The following is a 25,790-nucleotide window of genomic DNA, read 5'->3' on the forward strand; positions in this document are numbered from 1 at the left end:
GCGTGCAGAAATGCTCCATGCGGTTCACTTTTATGCCCGCGTAGACGAGTAAGCTCTGATAGAAACAGAAACAGTGCACCAGCCGTGTATGCGCGCCACATTTTCATTTGCAAGAACCGCTTCATGTGCTTAGCACTTTGTTTCAACCGTGAATTTCAACGTAGTGAAATTTCAATGTAACGAAGTAAATTACGAGTTTTACCGACTTCGTTACATCAAGGTTTGACCCTATTTGTACCATAAAATAAAAATATTCTGGGGTTTTTTGTGCCAGAGGTACACTTGTGCTATAAGGTGCGCCGCAGTGGAAAGCTCTGGATTAATTTTTACCACCTGGTGATCTTTAATGTGCACCGAATCTTGTCACATGGGCATTTTTGTGTTTCGCCTCCATCAGAAAAACGGCCGCTGTGGCCGGGATCGAACCTGCGTCCTTGGGCGTAACAGCCCAACGCTTTAACCACTGCGTGACCGCGGTGGGCGACCAAAAAATTTCTCATATCTGTGTGCCATGTGCTCGACAGTTTTACTAGAACGGTGAAAGCATTCATATTTTTAGTTTATTTTCTGGAACACATTTCGTGTCTGAAAGCCATGCCAACCAAGAGCCTCTGCCAGCCTATCCACTAATTAACTATAAATGTAAGCACAACATTAAAATACACAAATGTTATAATTAGCCCCACATTTCGTGGTAACGGCAGTGTTCTTTATATGGAAATTTTCAGTAAAAAGCCCCACATAGTCTGAATTTCACACACTGCACGCTTCATGGGCGTTGCTTGTGCGATTTAAACCTGAATTTTTACCAAGGGCTCATGCGTATTGAAAGGGGCCCTGAACAACATTTTAAACATTGTCAGTAAACTGGCACAATCATGAGGCTATGTGCTGAAAGGACAACTGCAGTGAAAATTCTGACCTCGTGAATACTTTTTTGCGCGCAGTCCGACTGCAAGGTACGAAGTATGACTGCTGAAGTATATTCATGCCTTCAGCAAGCAACCAGCAAAAATCAGCTATTCTTAATCTGAAATAAAAAAAAAGCACCGTCATTCCGGCCAGGCGGAAGTGACGTTCTCCTGGGGTGAAAGCGTGCACACAACCTCTTCAAGCTCATGCTGCAGCCCAGGGAGGAGGGCACAGAGCAAAGCTCAACTGGTTCTGAAATATATATAGGGTGAAATATATACTAGCAAAAAGACAAGAGATAAGAGATACAGGAAAGGTTACAATTATACAGAGATTAGAATAACGGAATCACATGGTGCTGTCCCACACGTGTCAGTCACTACCATGACCAGTTCTTTTTCAAGAATGCTGCCGCCTTTTCCAATAAGGCTACCGATGTTGTACTGACACATTTGGAATCGCCTAGTTGCATTTCAGCTACCTCCGCTATCTCACGCGTGCGCTGATTAGAATTGTGAAACAATATCACAGGGCTTGGAAAGTACGGCTCACACTCTGGGCATTCACCACAGTGAGTTGACAGGTTCCCATCCTTCCTTTTCTGTACGTTATTCTGATGTTCGCATAGCCTGGAGATTACACAGCGTGCTGTCTGTCCTACGTATACCCTTCCGCAGGCCAACAGGTGCGCATGACGGCAATGAGCGCCGTAAGACGGCGGTTATACCGTATCTACATGGTATTGCACATCGGCTAAAGAAAATAGGGCAGAAAGCTGGCGTTGGGTTGTAATGTCCGTACCACTGAAGCTCACAAGGCTTTGCAGAGACCACATGTCCAGTACAAAAAGAAAATACTGGCTGTAGCGTTGGGCACCACAACAAGTACGTAGAATGTGATAGAGGGGTTGTGTACCGTGTTCTGTTGGCCTGTGGAACGCTGTATGTAGGGCAGACGGCACGGTGTACCAACTCCAGTCTACACGAACATCAGAATAACGTACAGAAAAGAAAGGATGGGAACCTGTCAACTCACTGCGGTGAATGCCCCAAGTGTGAGCCGTACTTTCGAAACTCTGGGATATTGTTTCGGGATTCTGGTCAGCGCGCGCGTGAGATAGTGAAGGCAGCTGAAATGCAACTAGGCGATTACGAATGTGTCAGTACAACATCGGTAGCCTTATCGGAAAAGGTGGCAGCGTTCTTGAAAAAGAACTGGTCATGGTAGTGACTGACACGTGTGGGACAGCACCATGTGGTTCCGTTATTCTAATCTCAGTATAATTGTAACCTTTCCTGTATCTCTTATCTCTTGTCTTTTTGCTGGAATATATTTCACCCTGATTCAATAAAATTCAGTTGGAAGTAGCGCTTGTCCGTCTTTTTTTGTGCACTTAAGATGAATGTTACACAAGCAGGTCCACAGAAACGCGCACTGCTACTGGCAGCTGCCCTTGTTTTTCCTCTGGTTGCCCGCGAAACATTTCTGAAACCTGAAGCGTTTTGCTCCACTGATGTGTTCATCGATTGATACCGCGATATCCAATGAGAATAGAGCCAAGTTCAGGACTGCCGAAATACAACTGGAGGGCTCAGCATAGCATACATTAGTTTTTATCACGTTATAACGAGCTGTCGAAAGCAGCAGCACTCGCAATGCTGCGAGCACCCCATAGTAATTTTTGGAGGACTTAATTGTGCCCACAACAGATGTCGCCACTATACTGTGGTAAATTGCTGACGTGCGATGTGTCAGGTTGGTCATTACCACAAGCACCTTTTGCCCGCATCAATTAAAAAAAAAACTGGCATTGGTCCTAACATTTTCTTAGTACCCCCGCACTTTGTATCTAAGCGACGTGACCATGAATAGAAAATTCATGAAATTGCCTTCTGTACTGATGTTTACAAGGGTTAACATTTCAAAAGCCTTGGAAGGAAACGGGACAAAAGAGGAAGGAATGACGGCACAGCGCTGAGGTTGCAAGGGTTATTTTTTCCCACATTCCATTGGTGAATGGAATAAGCTACTAAGTAATATGGTTAATTGTACATTTGACAATCATGTCAACACGTTTTTGTCATGTAATTTTTTTTTGCTTCAATGAAATTTCTTGTACAATTGGTGTGATATTGTATTCTTTTGCTGTTGTTTTTATTGCTGTGGTATTGTGCTTTCTATTCCCCGTGTGACTAACTATGTTCATGTATTTGTTTATACCCCCCTGCTGTAATGTCTTATAGGTAAGGCGAATGAATAGATAAATAAATAAAGCGAACGTGGCAGTACATTTCACTGCGTTACAAGGAGCAGTGCAGGAGAGAGCGAAAGAAAGAGGGAATACTTGTTGGCTCGGTTTATGCCAATAGTGTTGTTGCGTGGTGGCAGAATAAGTGATAGGAGCCAGGGTTGAAGGTGATAAGATGTATTTATTACACGTTGGCCATCGGAGAGTCTGACGCAGGCTCCACGCAAACACAAACAGCGTCGTCTTCTTCAAAGCTGGAGGAGTACGGTGCCGTGCAAAATTCCTCTCTTTGTTTTCCCCTTGTGGCAGTACTATTAACAAAATAATTGAGGGAGGAGATTACTGGATTGGCAGGACCTCTTTGACGGGGACGCCCAAGCATGAGTTTGGGATGCTGTCGAAGCATCGCCCTGTTGATTCTCCTTGTAGTAAGTAACAGCCAGTGCTCCTCCTTGGTGCCGCCCCCTCCCTGTTCTCCCCAGACCAGCAGCACAAGGGCAACTTGCTGACGCTGTTCCTGCACAGCCCGCTAACGGCGCTGTGCTTCGTGTGCCATGTGGTGGATGTGCCGGTGTCTCTTTGGGACAAGGCCTTGGGCCACCTCAACCGCTTCATGGCCGAGGCTAGCCGGGTCCTCATACGCTCCCGCAGCATAGGTACGACTCGCTCTCTCTCCTCCTTTCCCCCACCCTGTATTTTATCGGCTATACTAGCTGTTCAGTCTACCTGCAAAGGTAGTATCTAAAATGCCAACACATCGGGAAGGCTTTCCAGTGATACTTTGGGTGCATGCCACTGATGTATTTCAGAAAGCGTTCACTGAATTCAATTAATGTGGATTCAATTTTTTTCTTTGCTTCCCAGATCCCGCATATTTGCAATTCTATGGTGATGACTTCCTAAGGTTGTTGATGCTGAGGTTTATCTTCTGTCATGTTGTCCTAAAACTACATCGAATGTTCAAGGTAAGTTGGTTTGAAGTAGAGCCCTTAGCATGAAATATGGAGTTATGGTGCTCACATTTGTGTTCGTCCCAAGTTAGCATGCATCTGTTTGAGTAACACGGTTAATACTGGGGTGAGTTTTACAGCTTGCAAAACGGTTCAAAGCCAGGTAAATGAAGTGACAGAAAAAGATTTTGGAAAAATTGCTTGCTTTTCCGTCTCTTTGCAGTTCAGTTTTACAAAACCTCTCCTCCCGGTGAATTCTGAGAAAGTCGAGAAGACAACGTAGCTTCACTTCATTCAAAAAATTGTCAGGTCAAAATAGCAAATATGCCTATTTTAACACAAGTTTAGTTTAATTAAACAAGGTAATGGAGAAACAGAACAAGGGTGGCAATTACTTAGTAGTGATAATGAACTAAGTAATTGTGGTTCAAATCCAAAGTTGTATGCGTGGTGTCCCCACAGTCGGTTTAACAAGACGAGTTGACACCTTAACCTTACGAGTCAAGGGTTAACATTAACTGGAAGAGTTACTTCTTAATTTTTCATTATGCAAAAGCAATGGCTGCTTGCTAAACCCTTGTATTGTTGGAAAATGTGATCTGGTTGAGAAGACGAAGACATCGAAGCCACCTCACAGGCAGCGAGGCTCGTGACACCATCTTCTTCCTCTACCGAATTACCCCCTCATTAAACCGCTGTCCTCTAACATACGTCTGCTTCCTGGTCTTCAACAATTTGGTGCCGTGACCAGGATCGAAGGATTACACCGTTGAAGACCCCTACCGATGAAGCAGGCCCATAGAAGAGGACGCGGCTACCAAGAACGACGCATCGCCCCAGCTCCTGCTAGAGCGGCACCTCCGCGTACCGCGTGTCATCATGGACCTGCTCAAACGAAAACGTGCTGCTCTACGCGCCTCAACTACACGGATCATCAACGACATGAAGGCCACAATGGAGAGTACCCCGCTACCGATGGGTGAGCTGGCGGAACAGCTAAATATGCTCAAATTGAAAGAGACTTCTTTAAACGATATGGACAAAGAAATCGAGGGTCGCGTCCCCGGTGAGGAATTAGACGACGAGTTGACAGCTGTAGAACACTACCGTGATTCCATCGCACGCATGATTTTCCGCGCTGAAGGGCTTCTTGTAGATGCGTGCCTTTTCACGGCGGGTAATACAATACAGGCTGCCAGCTCACCTCCACAACGAGTTCAAGTTCGATTGCCCAAACTTGAGATACAACCTTTTCACGGAGAATTTGCTCAGTGGCCTGCATTTTGGGACCAGTTTGAATCTACGATCCATAAAAACCCATCACTAGCCAACGTTGACAAACTCAAGTATCTGCACAGTTATCTGAAGGGGAATGCGCAAGGCATCATCAGGGGATTACCAACAACTAACGACAGCTACCCCATAGCCATCGAACTGCTGCAGCAACGATTTGGAGACAAGACCCTGATAATCAACGACCACATGAGAAAACTTCTAAACCTGCCAAAAGTAGCCTCCTGCGACGACTTGAGTGGCCTTCAGATGCTCCATGAACGTGTGCAGAGCCACGTCAGGTCGCTAAAGCATCTCGATGTTCACATTGATTCCTACGGAGTGATGTTAAAGGCTGCGCTATTGCAGAGTTTACCGTATGAGCTCGTGCTCAACTTTAACAAGTTAACGTTGACGGAAACATCAGCACGAGAACCGAGATGTGAAAGGCCCGATGAAGTATCGACGTTACTTGACCTGTTGAACCTAGAAGTAAGGAGTCGGGAGATTACTTCCGTTATGGCTGGATCTGCAATCGACACACCACGGATGCAAGTGAAGGACAACACTCAAGGGTCTGCTTCGACATTAACCATTAGGTTGTCCCACAACTGTTGCCTTTTCTGTGAATCGCACGACCACATCACAGAGAACTGCCAGGCTCAACTTACACTAGACGAAAAGAAAGCCAAGTTGAAACAACACGGATGTTGCTTTCGCTGCGCTAGGCGTTTTCACCGCGCCAAGGAGTGCAGGAGTACGAGAAGGCTTTCATGTAAAAATTGCAATGGACGCCATATCACTTCCTTGTGTGACCCAGCGTGGAAACGCCGACCGCCGGAAAGATTGCCGGCGTCCAGCTCGTCAACGGAATCAAAGACCTCCGACAGAATTGTTCTGCTTCAGACAGCACAGGTCTGGATTACGGGCACTTCACGCAAATATCTGGTGAGACTCTTATTCGACGGAGGTAGCCAACGTAGTTTTATAACCGAAAGGCTGTCGAGGAAGCTACCCGCCGCGGTGGCTCAGTGGCTAAGGCGTTGCGCTGCTGAGCACGAGGTCGCGGGTTCGATTCCCGGCCGCGGCGGCCGCTTTTCTGATGGAGGCGAAAAGCAAAAACGCCCGTGTGTACGAGATTTCGGCGCACGATAAAGAACCCCAGGTGGTCAAAATTAATCCGGAGCCCTCCACTACGGCGCGCCTCATCGCCTGCGTTGCGTCGGCGCGTTAAACCCCACAATCAATCAATCAATCTGTCGAGGAAGCTACGATCCAATGTACTTGCAGAGGAGGAGATGACGATGTCCGGTTTTAGAAATTCGTCCTTTCAACGCAGGCGATACAAAAGAGTACAACTCACCCTCTACAGCCAGTACGACTGTCACGAATTTGAAATCGAGGCACTTGAAGTACCTGAGATAAGCAAGGACCTGCCTCGGTTAACAGAACAGACGATTCTTCAGGAACTCGATGCCAAAGCGATGCCATTCGCCGACTTCTCCTTTGAAGCTCAGCTCGAACCAGGCATTAGCCTACTTATCGGAGCGGACTTTACTGGGAACTTGTGACTGGGGACATTCGGCGCCTTAGTGAAAATCTCACCGCCGTAAAAACAGTCTTCGGGTGGACGGTGCACGGAGGTGCGACATCCATCTCTCCGATCGTCGACTTCAAAGAAATGAGAAGCATGCACGTGGCAACTAAAGCGCCTGAAAATGAGCAGAAGAAAGCAATTTCGGACCTTGACCACCTAGGAGTTACGGCCGAGCGAGAACTTTCAGAAGAAAGTACAGAGAACTTCAAAGCTTTCAAGCATGACGAAGATATTGACAACTCAGGCGGGGAAAGCGCCTCTACATCAGAAAACGCAAACCTTTGTTGCGGTAGTGCTGAAATCGACTTTTGCAGATCAAACATCCCTCTCGCACGATTTACCGCTTGGAAGAAAACGTTAACTGATTGCTGCAAGAAACCGAAGCCTAAATGCGATAGTTATCTCAAGACAAAAGCATCACGAATATGTGAAGGGAATTGGATCCCATGGACGCACGAAATGCATGGTTGTTTTCTAAACAACTCCGGAAGCTTAAACTCCATAGCTTCTGACGTAATTGCACAGCCTACTGCCATTTTTAGAACTTAGCCATGTGAATCCAACCAGATCCATAATATTTGGCCGGCCGGAGCCTGTTGGAAAATGTGATCTGGTTGAGAAGACGAAGACATCGAAGCCACCTCACAGGCAGCGAGGCTCGTGACACCATCTTCTTCCTCTACCGAATTACCCCCTCATTAAACCGCTGTCCTCTAACATACGTCTGCTTCCTGGTCTTCAACATGTATGATGGCACCATTTGGCTAAAATTGTCACCTTAGACAAGAACTGCAATGGCTATGTGTACCGTACCATAACCAAGGCACTGTAACTTAACTTTCGAAAAGCTGAATGCATCAGAAGCGGTTCTTTTTGTGCTTGAAGAGCTATCTGCAAAGTTGCTGAGGGCCAGTTTCTCTAACCTCCATGCTCGCATGGTCCCCTCATGACAGCTAGGCATGTCAGAAAAATTTTTAACAGGTGTAAACCAATCAGCCATACTCGTGAGGCTAACACGCATACAACATGCGTGTCATTTGTTCGATGGCCTGCTCCGCTAAATATCTGTGCTGAAAAAGGACTGGGTTTTGCTGCTGATGCTCCTTCACTCTTTGTATATGTTTCATCTGATTGAGAATACAGCTGTTACTTTTAAAGCTCTGACACAAACACCGGCTGAGTTGGTTGGTGTAGTAGTTGGAGCAGTTTTTTTTTTGATTTTGCTGGACTTCTGCAGGGTAAGCCAGACTCGATGGGATGCTAGATGGCATTTTTCAGCAGTGCATGGAGATTTTGCAGGGTTGTTGTCCGTATTCCACCGAGGTTCTAAATTATTTCGTCTGCTGTGTGGTGTGTCATTTGGCAAGCACATTTGTTTCAAGCCATTTTTAGTAGCGGATCACGGAAATGCTTTAGTTTGTGTATGCAGGAGGGCAGGAATCTCTCAAGGATGGCACTATGGCCTGGTTGGTGTGTACAATAAAAATAGGTTACAGTTTAATTACAGTTGTGGCTGACTCCAGCTTGGTGACATCTTGTCTATAAGTGTCATGGAGGCTTTGCTGATTACATTGACTTTTTCTTGCTATGGTTAAACAAAAAAAAAAAATTCAGAAAGGCATGGCTTTCTGATTTGGTGCAAACCTGCTTGGGGACCCACTACTCACTTTTTTTTTCCAAACTGGAAAGTAGTACCTTAGTGCCTGGAGATGCGATACCTATGTATTACACATTTCCACACATTGTGGCAGCTCATTGCGATGCCAAAAAGGCAGACCCAAATTTTGCATTGCTACTTTTTTGTGTGTGTAATTCTTTAATGTCCGACCAAATCGGTACTTTTTTGTGTGTGTAATTCTTTAATGTCCGACCAACTCTCTTAAAATTAATTTTAGAATAAGGCAGCAGAAGGAAGTGTTGGGTTGCCTGCGGATCCAACATTTCTGCTACAGCCAGGTTCATGCTAATAATGGGTGATTTTGTGCTTACAGCTTTTTCCACTTATGTTGTTTGCTGCAGCCAGCCTTTCCATCAGTACTTGTGTCCAGGTCTTCTGGCGGCTGTTGCAGCGGTTTCCAGTTCAACAACAACTCACTCTTATGTTGTGCACCGTGCTTGTAGCATTTTTGTTCTCTTCCAGTATATAATTGCACAGCAAACAGCACATGCACTTTGTCGACTGACACGCAAAATTTGTTTGGCCAGACCTGCGCACTCTGCAAATGCCACTGTGTTGTGCACCACAGCTGCTGCTGCAGCGAGCGTGCGCTTTGCTTCTTTCTTTTCTGTCTCTGTTTTCTGGCTGTCTTGCAAGGGCAGCGGGCATGAGCTGAGAATCCTCGAGGGAGGGCCTTCTTTGGCATTCAAAATGCCTGCACTGTAGGTGGCAGTGCACATGCTAACCTTCAAGTGTGCAACCTGGGGAGCTGCCGACTCCTGACCAGGAAAATGTGCCAGCTCGATTGCGGGAGCTTATGAACTGAGTGCAGTGCATTGCTTTGGTTGGGGACATTGGGGACATGGCAAGCTATGCTACCAGAAAGCATTGCACACAAGGGGAAGTCAGGGAGGAAAATGACTGCTGGATCATTTTTCTGTTACTTTCGCAGTTCTTTTTTATAATGCCTTTCTGCCAGTGCACCATTCTGTTTCTGATGCCCAGGCCCGAGAGCATTGGTAAACAGACCTGTGTGGTTCAATTGCTGTTGGACTCTTGGAATTTGGCTTTTGTTTCTCCTATCGTAGATTAAGTATTCGGTGGGGGACCCAGAGAACTTGTATCAGAGGATGCCTCAGGCAGCCATGGGCACGCCTCCCTACCAGAGCCTGCCGGTATTTGCGCTTTTCTCTTCTGTTTCGCCTGCTGCGAGCCTAGTCAGGCTTCCAAGTGCTTTTCTCTGCACTTCCTCTGCCCATTCCCACCCTGCATTATTTCCCTTTGTTTAGCTTGTAAAATGCATGCTTCGCTGTGTGGCACCCTCCTTGCACACCTCAACAGGGCACGTGCAAGCTGATTTACTGCCTTGCACTTTGGGACTGTATTTTTATGGCAAGAAATCTGTTGTTGAAAATTTATTGGCATGCATCGTTCGTCATTCTCAAGTAGTGTACTTATGATGCAAGGTCAAACTTATTCGGCATATGTTAACACAAGTGTTTGTTGAAATTTCTTTAGGCTGTTTAGTAAATGGGTTGGTGCACATGGTTCATGTCCTTTGGGGCTAACGTTCTAAAGTGGTGAAGTGATATTAAGGCCTGGTAAAAGCTATTTGAGTGGACCAAAAAGAACTTTTCATTAATGAAATCTGAGTGTCACTTGAGCTGAGGAAGTTCTTATAAGCTTGCAAGTAAACTGCACCCAGGCCAACGGTTCAGAGGTATCTGACAGCACAGTTAAAAAAAAAATGTTCTCACCTAGCTGCACTCAAAAACAAAGTTCTGTGGCACATTTATCATGGTGCTTAAGGGCACAAGGCCTCTCAAAGCTGCTGGACAAAGACCAAAGTGCTCAACAGCCCTTTTGCAGATGAACCATCTGGTGGCCGAAATGGGAACTAGCCAGGGCTCCTGACCTCAAGGGCTTCCGCCAGGTGGCAGGCCAATTTAGTTTAGGGTAGAGTTCCTGCATATAGCTTTCCTAGTGGAGCAGAGTTGCATGTCCATCTGATGTATTGAGTTCCAAATTTGTGCGGGGAGGCCACCCGTCATGTGTATGGGCGGTGGGGCAGAGTCTGCTTGTGCACGGGCCACTCGCCTACTGGGTGCAGACTGCTGAACAGCCATAGCCGCTTGCTTATGCAGAACGGGAAATGGGGTTTTGTGCGCCACACTGTATGCAGGCCTTCCTGCCATAAACTGAAACCGGCGGCACAACTCTTGGTCTTCTTGGGAGCATATTGATAAGCTTTAAATTACTGTTTGCTTCACTTTAGCTTGTTTGCAAGTCAGCTAGCTTGAGTTTAGTGTTTGCATCACCTGAGCTTGCACCTTTAAGTCAGTTTTTCCTGCGCAGTTTTATACATTATTCCTATGAAAATGGACAGCTTTCTTTAATTCAGGGCCGTTACAGGCATTAAAAGCGAGCGCCATGTGTTTTCTTCTTACTTTTTTTTTTTTTTTTTGTCTTGTGTGCTTTTCGAAAGCTGCCCCAAACTGTGCGCAAGCTGCATTGCGAGAGGGAGGGGGCACCCCGTGGTGGTGCAGTACCAGTAATGCTCTCTTGCGCCCCCCCCCCCCCCCCCCCCCCCCCCCCCCCCCCCAGGGGTCCAACTACCTGCCTCGGTCGCACCCACCCATTCCCGAGAGCGAGGTCCTGGACCATCCGGCCTTGCAGCGCACCATCCTGGAGCTGGCCGACGTGCTGGACGTGCGCTCCCTCTTCTCGGAGATTGACGAGGCCGACTGACAGGCGGTCATGTTCACCCTGGCCTGAGTGGGAAAGCGCCTCTTTCCGCCCGTCTCTGCAGGGGTTTCTCGGTTTTCCAGCTTTTGCTCGCCGCAGGCATTGTTACATTTGGCTTTCTTTCAACGCCGCCGAGGGTCCGAGAAGAGGGTTCCTGTTAGGCATGGTGTGTGTAATATTCCGAAATCACGATCAAGGTGTCGGGGCACAAGGCTGCGTGCTACGCCGCTGACAAGACAGTCGGTCACACATGTATTTAAGTGCATTCTCATTTGTCTCGTTTCCAGCATTTTACCAGGAGGAATTGATGCACTGCCAAAAGTCGCTAGAGCCCACGGTGTGAAACTGTTCTTCAAATGGAATCTTTCTGTTTGCTATCGTGCAATCGCTGCGTGGGCATTGTTTTACTTTGAGTCTCATCCCAAGAGAAACAACGTTCATTGCAGAGGCCCAAAGTCACTGCTGAAACAGTGCAGCCTGGTTGCCTGTGTTGGTGTGAAGTCAGGGAGTCAATTTCGTCTGTTTTCTTAACTTGTACAAGTATATCACTGTAACTACTTTTTTTTTTAAATCTGGGCTGCATTTTTGGTTTATGTAATAATACCACCTATCTCTACTATTGGTGTAGGAATGTGCTATGAAAAAATTAATATGTGCTTGAACTGGTCATTTTTACTGTTATCTTTGTTAGATCTTTCCAGACACCTTTACTATATTACCGGTGAGCACAGGGGTTCAAACAAACAATGATATGTGATGCGTAGCCTGTGTATTATTAGGGGTGGGGGGCATAGAATATTGAGGGATTACCCCATGGGGAAGAATAGCCCCTTTTGGGATATGCAGTCTGACGTTGCTATATTCCGTGGCTACAACCCTGCTGTCAGCTTTGGAGAAAGCGCCTTATTTCAGCATTGATGCATTGCTCTGTATTTTTCATAGTCAATGTCTAATCAAAAGGGTATTGATGAGTATCTGTATTCCTTGGCTTTAGGGCATGACCATATTAGACTCGAATTAAGTTTAGCAATGGCTGCCCTGAAGATTTGAAAAACACCTTTACTTAAACTTTCATTATTGTAGGTGCACTTCCTGTGATTTCGTAGGCAGTGTGTGAGCACAGGGCAAAACTGTAGCTGGCGATCTCTTGGTATTTAGTGGTGGGTATCCTGCTTTACTTTGGGAGCAGTGGTCAATATGCTTATGGCGTAGCCTGAAAATTTCACCAACACATTTTGTTTAAATGCTTTATTTGAGACATTCGTAGGCATATTGTCATTTTCTCCAGGTTTATGAAGGTTAATACGGTTTAAGGTTGCGGCTGTTGGTGCTCTGGTGGTAATTTGCAAAGACCAGTTTGCTTTGTTTTCGTATATAAAAAAAGTACAGTAGACGCAATTGCTGTTGTTTGAGCATTTACCGTGTCTCGATTGGATGTTTAATTATACACAGATGTCGTTCCAATTGCTTTCAGATATCTATCATTCGCTCGTCTGGGACTGTACTCGAAAATGAACACAATATTTGTCTTTCATTTAGACACTGTGGGAGCGTTGTTCTGTCATTTCAGACATGTGATACATATCCATTGTGTGTATAGGAATGCCTACCCGACTGTTTTGTCTGCGTCTGAGTGTATTAATTGGCTGGCCATACTTGCACAGACCCTTGTCATGCGTTAGGCCAGAGAGTATGTTGACGTCCTGCAAAGTGATGCTAACCATATCAGCAGTAGTCTGACTGCAAACAGTAATTTGCCTATTCAAGTTGCTTTCCGTCACTTTAAGGCTGTTAGTGTATCCCTTTACCTCGGGGTGTTAAACGCATTACCGACGTTTAGCACAAGGTGCACAATATAGAATGCGCATTGTTTCTCTTTCTTCTTTTGTGTCTGACTAAGGCATGCATGCTTTTTCGCCTGAACTTCACAAGAAACCACAAAGTGTGGGCTTTTCGTAGAGCCATTGAAAAGTACAGCATATATTAGTGGAACATCTTCAAAGGACCTTTTATTGCATGCCGTTGAAGGCCCCTACTACTAGCAGTCTCATGCCTTTACTGTATACTTAGATATCCAAAGAATGCTCCCGTGTAATTTAGTTGTTTTATCCTTATGCATCTCTCGTTTTAAACATTTAGGTTGGGTGACACGCAGTTAAATTTGTTGGAAGCCTTTGTGGTTTTCCATGTAGAAAACTACTTCATAGTTTTTGTTCACATTGCTTATTTTCAATAACAGAACTTGTGTGGTTGCTCTTGGAAAGTGAGGTCATAGGTTTGACACCCTCCGAAATGAGGCTGACAAACTGGGGCCCCAAAAACTTTCGCCTTCATTTCCTGCCTCGAAGCACTGTATAAGCTCGCTGTGCCAGCACAAAGTGCTACTCTGTGATTGGCTGTACACACAAGAAGATCGTCCTGCATAGTGAGCGTTGATTTTATCATGCTGCTCTATGCAGAGACTATGATTGAGCGTTTTCCATGGGTGTGACTAAAATGAAACCACCCAACCGGGGCGGTTTTTTATCTGTGATGCAATGCAGTGCCACGGGCTGAGGCTCCTGAAGCTGTTACAGTGTACAGTGAGTGACTTGAAGCACATAAAGGGAAAGGGTGGGCTGCCCAGGGGTTCAGGGTGGGATATTAACTTGGCAAAATCCTGGTCACTGCAAATTAAGTTCTAGTCTCTGTCGTACAAAAAGGAAAAGAATGACCATGCTTGTGGTTGTTCTCTTGTAATTGTATAAATGAGACAACTTTTTGCAGCCTTGTTTCCTATGTTTGCGCCAGACAAAATGTTGAGTACATTAAGAATCATCACGAGTGTTTTTTTTTAAACATGGAAGTCTCTTGTAGTGGCATAAGTTTGGCATGTTGTTTTGTTTTTGTTTCTTTGCTTTCTAAAGTTTTGCATACTCAGGTGTTCTTGGCAAATGAGGATTCTGCTGTTCCTTTTGAGCATCAAATCATATGAGCCAAGGTTAGGCTGCCAACCTTTTGCGTAGATGCACGCGTGGATATGTGCCACTGTGATTTCGTTTGGAGCAAAATGAACAAAAAAGGAAACTGCACCCACTTCATGCGAAATGCACGAGCCATGCTGTCGGTGGCAGCAAAATGCTAGCTGCAAAGGCTGTTCCAAACAGTTTCCTACTAATATATACTAGACGGAAATCTGTCGCTGCAGTCATGTTCCGTCGTGGGCGCCGCCATAGCAGCAAGCGACGTTCCTCACACACTTGACTTGGCTAGCGACATGGCTTTTTTTTTTTCTTTTTTTTGCACTTAAAGCCAAAATCGACAACAATTGTAACATTTTTTCTTGTTCATCCAGCATAAAGGTTCTGAATAATTCATGACAAATAAATCTCTTTTGAACCCCATTTTTATGATAATTCACCACATTTAAATAATCTTTTACAGTAAAATTGTTGCTGTTTTGCAGCCAGAGGCAACTTTTCAGCCTGTTCATGAGCCATGCCAAGGACAAGTGGAACGTGCCTCCCCAGTGCATGACGAAACGCTCGCTGAAGCGCGGCTCACCTAGACGGTGGCGCCACATTTCCCCCTAGTGTATATTAGTATGAACCTCCATGGTCCCAATCTGGGCATTCATCTTTGTTTCTCTAGCAGATGAGGGGGCCTGACTTTGAGAAGTGGTACTGTACTCAGTTAGTACAGCACAACTACTGCAGGGTGTGTCAGGGCAACCAAGGTTGTCCAGCTGCGTTGTGCAGATCCCCCAGGATCGGAGAACATGAGTCGCCACCTGGCATGTTCCGCCACCTGGCATGTTTCGCCTGCCGTGGCCAGCTAGCACAGGCGCAGCACTGATGAGGCACTCGTGTCCAGCACAGTGGGTCTTTCAATGGATGTTGCGAGTGTTAGCGTGGGTGTTCCTCTCGTGCATTACAAATGTGGGGCCACAGCAGAAGCTTTTCATTGAAAGGAACAAATGGGTGCATGGACTGTGCACTAAGTACTTGCAGGGTGGTGCAGGCAGAGAAATTTGCATTGAGCAGGTACTTTAAGCACATTGTCTGCGGCATTTGCATTGCTCTGTTTTGAGTGTGACATGACGTTGGCTTTGGGGCTTTGAATTAGTATCAGCTCAACCATTTTGCGGAGCTTAAGGATCATCAAAATTTTAGTTATATTTCAAGCCCCTTCACTGAACTGTAGGTCCTCGACATTTGAGCAGAAAATATGCGTAACAACTGGAATTTGAAGTTATTCTCCTAAGTTCTGTATCAATGGCTCAGCATCTAAATGCCTAGATGGGTTCGTTTTTATGTTTGAACATGCTATTGGAGTGATTCCAAATGAGGTTATTTAATTGTGTGACTGCATAAATTTCGTGCATAAGTGCACATTATTTGCATGAAAAAAATTAAACAAGCAAGTAGAATAAACATCAACTTCTGTGACAAAATGTTTTGGTATTTAACACTATAATTAATACAATCACCTATTGGTGCTGCTTAAGGTTCGGTGTTACTCCTTTTCTCGGTTCTGACCTGACCTTCAAAATTACTCATTCTCTCACAAAATGATGACACTATACAAAATGACCAGGTAGTGCCTTTTGAAAAGAAATGTCTCTACTCAAATTGCTGTCTTTCTGATCAGCTACAATGATTGGGTACTGTGTGCTGAAGTATCATTTGAATATTAGCAATATTGTTTGCTCCCCACATAGGCAGAGTCTGTGTAAAACTGTGAAGAAAAGGAGAGGCGACTTTTTGCACAGTCTTGTTGCAGGACAGTTGTGGGTCCTTTGGGAGGCCCTTTAAGACAGCCGGGTGGGCAGTTCAACGTCTGTTGCTTTGAAGCATGGTGGCACAAAGCGCAGGCTCTCTTCCTTTCCCATCTGCCTAATTTGCACTGCAGCCTGTGTGTTCGGGATTTCGGCGCACGTTAAAGATCCCCATGTGGTCAAAATTAATCTGGAGCCCTCCACTACGGTGCGCCTCATCACCTGTGTAGCGTAGGAGCATTAAACCCCATAATCAATCAATCAGTTACTTTGCACTGCAGTGAAACTTACCTGAATGAACTTTAGAATTCCAACAAGAAAGTTGAAATGAAGCTTAAGATCAGTACTCAGTGGTATGTTATAGAACATTCAAGTGAAACTGGGAACATTTATTTGTTTTCAAGTGCATTACATTGGAAATCCTTCCTGTTTTAGCAGTTCGGAAAAGCGGGTGAATGTTTCCTGCGCTGGTAAATTCTGCCAAACTATACATACACTGACTGCACATTCCCGGTCTCTGATGTACGTTCTCTGTCATAATCGCATGCTGAAAGAGGCCGGGCACTTGCCCAATGGTGACAGCACTGCAAAATTAAAAAAAAAAAAAAGCAAAACTGAGCCAACACACTCAATTTCTCAATAAAGTTAAGACTAAGCGACAAATCAAGTATGTTTGCCTCTAGAGACATAGGTATGACTTCAGCTGCAATGTTGAGGGGATTGGCTGGATTGGCTGGGGATTGACGAAGACACAAAAAATGTACACTTCGTACCGTGCTCCGTCAAAGTGTGCATTTTTATGTGTCCGTCTCTGTAAAAAGTTCCCACGCAACCGCATCAACAATGCCGTACCACCTGGCCTGACACCAAGCTTTACTCAAGTTTGGCTATGAGTTATGCCGAGAGGGGCAAAAGAGCTGGTATGAATTGCACCGCTCTCCATCTAAAATTAAAACGGGTAGGGGGCATTGAGGGACATTCTCTTAATCGGCACAGGGAGAAATAGAGGAATGTGTGCTGCTATTCTGCTTAAAAAAAGCTTGTTCAACTAAAGTATATTCACATCAGGTGCAGCGCCGTGTTGGCGGGGTATTTTAAAATGGTTTGTTTATCTGAAAAGTTTACTTACCTGATCAAACATAAGCAAAACAGTCGGGACATGAAAAGGGAGGAGAAATTTATTTTTTTTGCTAGCCGAACTGGAGCTTGTCATGCTACCAGGCAGCGTGCTTGCAACAGTACCAGCACCTCTGCTGTCTCTGGGTGTGCACTGAAAGAATCAAGAAATTGCGGCAGCCAGTGCTCCTGTTGAGCGCAACGTAGTGCGAAGCCTGCTCAGTTTCGTATGTGGATGATCGGGTCCGAGGAGCAGCAGAGCAGCCCTGGCGCACTGACACTTGCGCTTCTCGAACTCTGCCTGGGTGAGCAGCTTCTTTGGGAAGAGCATTTTGGGGGGAATCAAGCACCTAGGAAGGAAGGAAGTGAACTTAATCCACTCCATCTGCCCTCCACGCGACTCGTTTTAGAGATCCATTTGCCCCACCCTCTGTTCTTTCCTCCCACCACACCCCCTCCACCCTCTTCAGTTTTAAGGGCAAGTTGTATCGGCACTGTTTGCTTGGCTGCTTTGCAGAAATGGTTAGAAACAACGCGAAATAGTGGGGAAGTCGTGAACAATGCTTCGCATAACGAAAAATGTGCAGGAGATAAGGCTGCTGTCAGTTGAGTTTTCAGCTTCTGAAGCTACGTGAGGCTGACGCTACACTGAATTCCTGCCGTGCACTCACTTGTTCCTTTTAAAAATGAATTTCGAGAATGGCCTTGCATGGCTTAGTAAGTTGTGGAAGTGGGAAAGATTGTTGGGACATGTCGTTGGGGCGATCGGAGCCAAATATGTTATTACTTTATCCTGCAAATGGAACTTTTTATTACTTTATTTATTAGCTTTACTTTATTTATTAGCTTTATCGTTTGCCTAAATTTTATTTGGCATCTTCTGCTATTACTAGCAGAAAAGGGAACTCAGCATGGTCATTATGCCTTCTTTGCTTTTAAGTGCAGTGCTTTCATTTGGGAATGCATGAGAGTGGTGAAAGGGAATTTTAAATTATAGTACTGCTGTTTTAAGCTAATCCTTCCGGAGCCTTTATGCAGGGGCTTATGAGCTTTCAGTGCATGCTTTGTACCCACTGCTGTGTTGATGGCCCGAAGGTGGCTGGCAGTGCCCAATATTAAAGAAAAAAATGGTTGGCAGCCAAGTATTTCTTTCTAAATGCTTTGTTTGTAGCCTAACATCGTGGTGTGTTAGCAAAAAGTATCTTGTTTGCGGGTTATAACAAAGGAAAAGGCATCATATAGACCAAAACAGAAGGGTCTTCGTGTAGCTTGTGTTTAAATTCCTGTTTGTCTGCACGTATTGCAAAAAGGTAATTTAAAATTATTTTCTGCATTTACTTAACAGCACGAAACTAGTGGCGCCCTGCTGCGCAGTAAAGTCTCCAGTGTGTCGGTGTGCAATATTGTTGGTAACTGTAGTCTTTTCACATCATATATACAAGGTCCTTATGCCCTAATACTTGGCCGTGCAATTTTCGAGCTAGTTGAAGCTGCTAACAAAGCTACCAACATTTTGTTAAGACTTCACCTTTTTTAGCTGTCACAGTAGCTTCGGTGAGAATAAAATGCATTCCCGGTGCAGTGGCAGCCTTTGGGCTGCGTTGATCTCGCAGTGCACAACTTGCTGCTTTACGAGCTACCTTACCATCTTTAAGGAAATAACTCTTGTTTTTGCTAGCTCTTGGTGTATGTGCTGTCGCTGACTTTGGGAGCTCGTTCAGGCACTGGTTGCCAAACGGGACCTGTGGCATCATGCCCGTCGATTACCAGTTCCGCCTTGCAGGCCGTGGGAAGTAGCCGCACTGCTAAGTGTACAGTGTGAATGCGCTCAGATTGTTGGACGCCCTTTTTCGTCTACCCCCAAAGGTGATCTGAAGCTTCTCGTGACCCAGTGCAATTTTAACTTCCTTTCCGCACAGTAGGCATTGTTGCTTAAGATGTAATAAGTGCAAGGTTTGTAGTGGCATAGGAGAGCAGATATGTACTATACAAGGTACTGTAAAACCCTTTATTCTCGCGCGCACCAAATTGTTGCAAATTTTTCAGACTTGAAAAATTTGTGAGTCTTAGGGGCAAGCAAAAATTTTAAGTTCTGATGTTCAGATTACGTTCCAATTAGTGGTTGCACTTTGATGTTCATTGCAGTTGATAGTTACATATTGTTTGTTGCAAAGGTTTTAATGGAACACACCACACACTAAGGCCTTTTTTAAGACGATGTGACTGAACACATATTCAATTGAATGCAGTAGACACAGCGTTGGTATTACCACCGGGCACATAGGTAAATGACCCTCAGATAAGCTGAGGTGTTCACTCAAGGGAATTTCCTATGGCCTTTGCAGTCCAAAGGAAGCCTCTTGGAGGATTATAGTGTGATGTCCGTCCCAGCTATGTTCACACGCAGCACTTCGCTTAAGGATGGATTTCAGAACTCTTTTGTGTTGAAAAATAATTTCACGGATGCTTTTGGCTGGTGCTTAATGTGGTACGGATGGTCTCAACCTAAAAATCTAAAATGGGCTACAGTGTGTGGCAAGCGTCTTTCACGTCTTGGTATACCCTTTGTTTCAAAAACTGCTTGCTTTCAAGTCAGCCAGGTGTGTTCACATTTCCCTGTGTTGTGGCTATTTCACACTTCCAATGACAGGGGCAAAAAAAAAAAAACTTAATTAAAGATCTCGGGAGCCAAATTCTCTTAAGAGAGTACTTTTTGGAGGAAACCGGTGACTAGAAGGTTCAATCCTGTGCACATCATTTGTCAAGGTATCGGGGGCAGTGGGCCTTAAAGACTGCTCATTCCTCCTCGAGCCCCTAACCTCGGTCTTGAAGATTTGTGAAACTTAGTGGCCATGAATATGTATCATGTTCTCAATTCGTGAAACTTTTGCATCTGCGAAATTAAGGGGTTTTACAGTAAACCAAGATGTGCAGTGATTTTCCGGGCCGCGAAATCTGTCGTGATTCCTGAAATTTTGAGTGTGCATGTTCCTCAGAGTTGCCATTCCCACATGTGTTGGTGTGGAAATGTGGCATGCTTCAGCGAGTAATTATTTGGGCACTGGCAGCTTGCCCTCCAGGCACACGGGCCTGTGTGTGGCTCCCTGGGCAGGTCCTCGGGAAGGAAGGGGGGAGGGGTGTGACATCACTTGCGTTGTTCTTGGGTGCCATGCGTTGAACAGTAGCGACTTGGCAGTGCCCACTGGAGTCTGCTTGTCCATGCACAGGCATTCACGGCGCCCTTTGCATTTGCCACAGCAGTGCTGCTGGAGCCACGTGACTCGTGCACGCTTTGGAGCAGCGCATTTCTTTCTCCTCGGGCTGCATTGTACACATCCAAGAATTATTTATTCCACACAGCTCCAGGTCCGTTTTCGTGAGAGCGTTGATCTTGCATTCGGTGTGCGTCCATTGTGAATTCTTGTCTGATGTGTGCAGTGCGTCACTGCAAGAAGAGTATGTATTTTCAGCTTATTTAGGGTGAACCTTTGCACCTGACGCTGTGGCCTGACCATTTGTGAAAATGTGGCTCTGGAGGTTGCATTTAGTTTTGTTTCGTATTTGTTCTTTTGCTTCAGGCTGTATGTGCCTGCCTTAAGGGTGTTTTATTGTGCCATTACCTGCTTTTCTGTGAGATTGCAATGTGTAGGGGGAAGATGTGTTACTCCTTTGGCCTGGTTTGTATCTATTGGCAAAGGGGCTTTGTTCTGCGTGCAGTTCTTTATCCAGCTGTTGTGCAGCCGTACAGGCTCAACAATGTTTGTTGCTGTTGAATTGCTTGCACATTTCTAGCCTTCTGCCACCACTGTGTAGCTGTTTGTGTTATGTTCTAGTCCATCTTTTATTTTGTCACTCGCCCCGAGAGTATTCACTCGACACTCTGCCTGCCATGTTACTTGAATAACATTCACCATTTACAAAGGTTGTTTACTTGGGGGGTACAGCCAGCGAGCGCACGTTTTTATGCCGAGATGTGCTTTGCACACCAGTTCCATCTGTCCAGGGCTCTCTTCGGACAGTGCCGCTGATGTTGGATTATATGCGCAAGAGAACCTTATCTTTTCCACTTTCAACGGAGTCTGCATAGTTCCATGCCAGAGGCATCCCTCATGCCTGTACACATTCAAGCGACTACTTTTGTATAAAGTTCCTGTTCCAATGAATGCCACTGAGCTGTGTGAACTGCTTGCAATTGGGTATACCTTATGACGCGACCATTTCCTTTGAGCATTACAGCTTATCGTATGTTGCCACGTATGCAATGGTCTGTTTGTTAAATATTGCTCTGTGTAGTTGAGTGCATGTGTGATGCAAGCAGTGGTGCTTCTCCCACCTACTTTTTATTGTGTGTTTTTAGCCTTGAACATTATTTTGCGCATTTCTGTAAATAAAATAAAAAAAGGCAGTTGAAAGAGACTGCATTTTGTAGCAAATGTTAGTGATACTGTTAAATGGCAGTATAAGACCACATAACGTTCTTTCTCGTATTTTTAATAAAAATTTACTTTCTCAAAATGTTTTTTTTCCACCAACTTACTGGAGCCAGTTCAGTGCAACCATTGACCTGTATGTGGCAATATACGATGCTGAATTGCTTTTCCCAATAAGTAGATGGGGTACCCTTCACCGGCCATTTAAATTGAGCTGGGGAGCTTCTTGGTAAGCGCTCTTGGAGTGTGCTGGACGGTCAGTCGTAGAAGAAGGGATATTCCAGAGCTGAAGGGCAGTTTCATCTTTCGCAAGGAGGAGATGCACGCGTTGCTGGCTAGCAGCCTTTTCCAGGGCAAGTTGAAATGGGTGTAGCACGATTGCCCGGCATGTCTGTTGCAAAAGCCCCACGGCATTAGTCCTGAGCTTCTAAAGCCCCGCAGTGCACGTGGCCCTGTCCCCTATACGGTGTCTGACCTCTGCCGTCACAAGTGTCTTAACATATTTGGCTCTTTGCTCTCTACAGCCAGGGGTCAGTTCAAGGGAGGGGGGAGATCACTGGCTGCAGGCAGATCTACCAGCCTTGCCTGTTGGACACAGCTTTGCCCTGATGGGGCGGTGTCTTAACAGCTTCATGCCTTTATGCTACACAGAGATTGGTAAAGTGGAAAGGTACTCCTGGCTGTGGTAGCCATGTTCCTTGTAACAGCAAAATGTGCAGTGTTCAGTGCATGTGTAAGGACCCCAACTGGTCTTGTTTATCCCGAGCCTGTTGTGCCTCATAGCCAAGCTACGGGCACAGCTCATTAAACTTGCAGTGCGAATTCGCAAGCGAAGCTAAAGAGACCATGCACACGGGGTCATGTACAAATGGTTCAGCTGTGCTTTGATGGGGTTTAACTTTAAATTTAGGGGCAAGAGTGTCAGTTGTAATGACCTCATTCGAAGATGAAGATGAAGGAGTGGTTGAATTTCTTTGCTGCCATGATAAGAGCAGAACCGGAATTTTTTTGGCAAGCCAATGCTCTGGCTGTATTAGCACAAAGCAAATATAACTTTGCATCAGTTTTAGATGTGTGTTGCACATGATATGCATTGTTGATAAGATGAAAAGAAAAGGCTTGTTGCCTGGCACACAGGAGTGCAGAGAGGATATTGTGATAATTATTACCTGCATAAGTTAAGGCATACGTTGCCTGGCAAGTGACCGTGACGTCAGCAAATAACCTATTGCACAGTTTAAACTAGGCTAATGTGGAATGTCCCTGCCGTTAGTGAGGGTGTCCTTGGCTTTGGAAATGAAAACCCCTGGGAGTGCGGAAAAACAGCTGGGCTTTTGTCACTGACCACATGACAGGAGACTTTTGAGTGGGTGCTGTCGTGCACCACCCATTGAAACTTCCCTGCTCCCCTCTTTACTTGTGTGCATGTCTCACACTTGCACAAAGTCAGCAAAGAACCAGCAACCAAAGTTTCTTTCTTCCTAACTGGTACTGGTGATGCTTAGCAGTAATGTGTAGCATTTTTCTTGCCTTCTTCCAGCGCTTTCATAGAATACGTAGAAGCTGTTTTGGAGTACTTGGTAGTGTAGGTGGTTGTAGTGCAAGCAGCTGTGCAAGCGTACGAGTGCAGCTACTTTAAATTGAGGGGACTTGCGTGCGTAGTATAGCTGATTTATGTTTCAAGTTTCCTCTTTTTGTTTTCTTTTCCTTTTTTGAGGTCTCCTAGTTCATCCAGGAATGTGTTAACACTACCCAGCTGTGATCACAGGAGTGGTTCTTTGTGCAACCATACATAGTTCTTGGTAGTGGCATCAGTCTCTGCACCTTGGCACGCTGTAGTCTGACGTGCTGCTGCGCACAGACCCAAAAGGCGAGCGCAGTGTGGCAACAAAGAAGCCTTATGAGAGCCAGCTATGTGGAGGCTGAAAAGATTGCATTGCTCAAATGACTCCACACGATGATGAGAGTACCTTGTCTCTGTTGCATTACTGTGTTTGTTCTCGCACCCGGAGCCCCAATTGTGCACCTTCCCGTTCTAATGTCTCTTTGGCAGCTCTGCACTCTATAGTGTCGTGGCAAGCGTTTTGCCCGCCGTGTACTCGTTCCCGGGAGTGTATGAGTGCCCTCCTGCTGGACAAAGCTGTAGCGTCCTAGGTGGTTATACTAACTACTACTTACATGACTCTTTGCTTCCCCATCTTTTTTGGAACTTTGAAGCAACATTTTCTCAGATCACTTGTGACAATACTCGACACTCACCCAAGATGAGAAAACAATGGTTGTGGTTAACAAATATAAAAGTTCAGATATTTATTTCTTCACGAAGACAGTAGAAGTAGCTGCATTCACTGGTGTTTCTCTTGCCAAGTCTGCAAAGAGCCCCTGAGCGACTTGAAAAGGCCTCCAGTTTCGATGTGGCTGCACCCGATGACGAACCGGTGTGACCCGCATGTGCTGGGCAGAGTTTGCGGCGGCCACGGGTGCCGCCCCCGTGGGCAGCCCCCGTGGTGGTCGGAGTTGTGCTGGCTCGTTGCTTCTGCTGCTTGCAAGGTGTTCAGACCGAACGTCCTTTTCTTGGAGCTTGTACTTTGCCTTACCTCTCCAGTTGGACTGCCCCGATTCTAGGAGGAAAAGTAGTTTTTGAAACCTACTCTTAAATAAAAATGACTTTCAAGGAAGATTGTTGCGCTTATGGCCGACTCATTTTTCACGGCTGCCTCACACCGGATTGCTGCCGCTACTGACTCAAACATGCTTTTGCTGACATCACCTAATGTGTGCTAGCAGGGATGGTTAGTAGCGTTAAGCCATAGGCCATTTCTGTCTGCACACAGGGTTTCGGTGTTAGATCATGGCTGTTAGCTTCTTTTGTGTTTCTCATGCCGAAAACTAAGCAGCACGGGTGACTTTTGACCTGTTGACTCAAGCCTGCAGAGGCATGATGGAAAAATGTGCATCTTTATACATCTTTACTTTTGTTTCCTGTGCCAAAACTGCACTGACAAGAAAAAACAAACCAAGCCATTAGGGGCAGGCCTTGCTTACGGCTGTACTGAGTACCACATGTTAGAGCCTGTTTTTAGTAATTTAGTGCATTTCAAATACTGTAAATGACTATTTTCATGAGGACCTAGTTTTGGCATATTTCATGAATTGCTTTCACTAGTGAAAAATAAGGGCCTGAGGAAAGATTTGAAGCGAATTTCTCTGCTTTGCACTGGTGAGCTTTTTTCTCTTTAAATCAATAAATAGAGAAAAAAGGCAAAAGCTTTCCTTATAAAACTTTTTGCATGATTATGATGTAAAGTTTAGCACCATGCTATGTTGTAAATGCAAGAACACCATATGTAGGGAATTCCACCTGTGCAACTAACTTTAATTCTCATTATCAGATAGCGTGGCCTGGGAGAGTTGGCCACCTCGTATTGTTCCTTTACTTTTCACACGCTGTGTATTTCTGTGAGGAGCACGTTTTGGCTCTGTGCCAATTTTGAGGCACATACAGGAATAGCAAGAGGTTCTATGGCCCCAAATAGCCTACCTTGCCTGTTAGAGAGTTAATAATAGGATATGTGAACCTAGATGCAACATAACAGAAATAAAGAAGTGAATTTTTCATTTTCTGCACCCTTCGCCTCGCAACAGCTAGGCCAACAGTTTATTTTCTGGCAGATTGTGCTGTACGTGAACATATATACTGGAAGACGTTGGGCTTAAGCAAAGACTTTTCTTGTTTTCGAAACACGGACAAAATAAAACAGACAAAAATAGTGAAAATTGTTACATTTTTCGCAAACTGACAGTGAATCGCGTGAAATTTTCAGACTTGAATTTGCAAACAAATCGCTTAGCAGATGCGTCGTGCAAGCTGCTGGATATGCTGCTACAAGTAATTTAATCAGAAACATTGAAATCTGAATTTGACTTTGCTGTGGTTCTACAGAGAACACCTGTGCTGCATGAGCACTAACTGCAAAGCAGGCCATATCTTCTTGAGAACAAAATAAGGCGAACGTAACTTGTACGGGGAACATAATGGGCTGTAAAGTGAAACATACCAGTATCTGTCCACCTAAACTTGGCAATGTGGGCAAGTGAAGATTCTTA

At 45.3% G+C, this 25,790-nt stretch overlaps 1 protein-coding gene across 4 annotated transcripts in view; it reads left to right on the top strand.

Annotated features, from left to right (window-relative positions):
- The window catches only part of LOC144150384 (protein SCAI), a 55,551-nt gene extending 31,181 nt beyond the window's left edge, over nt 1-24,370 (top strand). For 2 of the 4 annotated variants that reach the window (XM_077682149.1, XM_077682148.1), the window contains exons 11-14: nt 3,643-3,816; nt 4,025-4,125; nt 9,725-9,811; nt 11,241-24,370. In XM_077682149.1, coding sequence (XP_077538275.1) covers nt 3,643-3,816; nt 4,025-4,125; nt 9,725-9,811; nt 11,241-11,384 — 506 coding nt within the window. In that variant the 3' untranslated portion in view covers nt 11,385-24,370. The remainder of the gene's footprint in view (nt 1-3,642; nt 3,817-4,024; nt 4,126-9,724; nt 9,812-11,240) is intronic. The other 2 variants (XM_077682151.1, XM_077682150.1) reach the window with 1 other exon arrangement.
- Nucleotides 24,371-25,790: the final 1,420 nt, after the last annotated feature.

The sequence above is a fragment of the Haemaphysalis longicornis genome, unplaced genomic scaffold, assembly GCF_048455015.1.
Source record: "Haemaphysalis longicornis isolate Haplotype H1 unplaced genomic scaffold, Haemaphysalis longicornis Haplotype H1 scaffold_1, whole genome shotgun sequence".
Classification (NCBI taxonomy): domain Eukaryota; kingdom Metazoa; phylum Arthropoda; class Arachnida; order Ixodida; family Ixodidae; genus Haemaphysalis; species Haemaphysalis longicornis.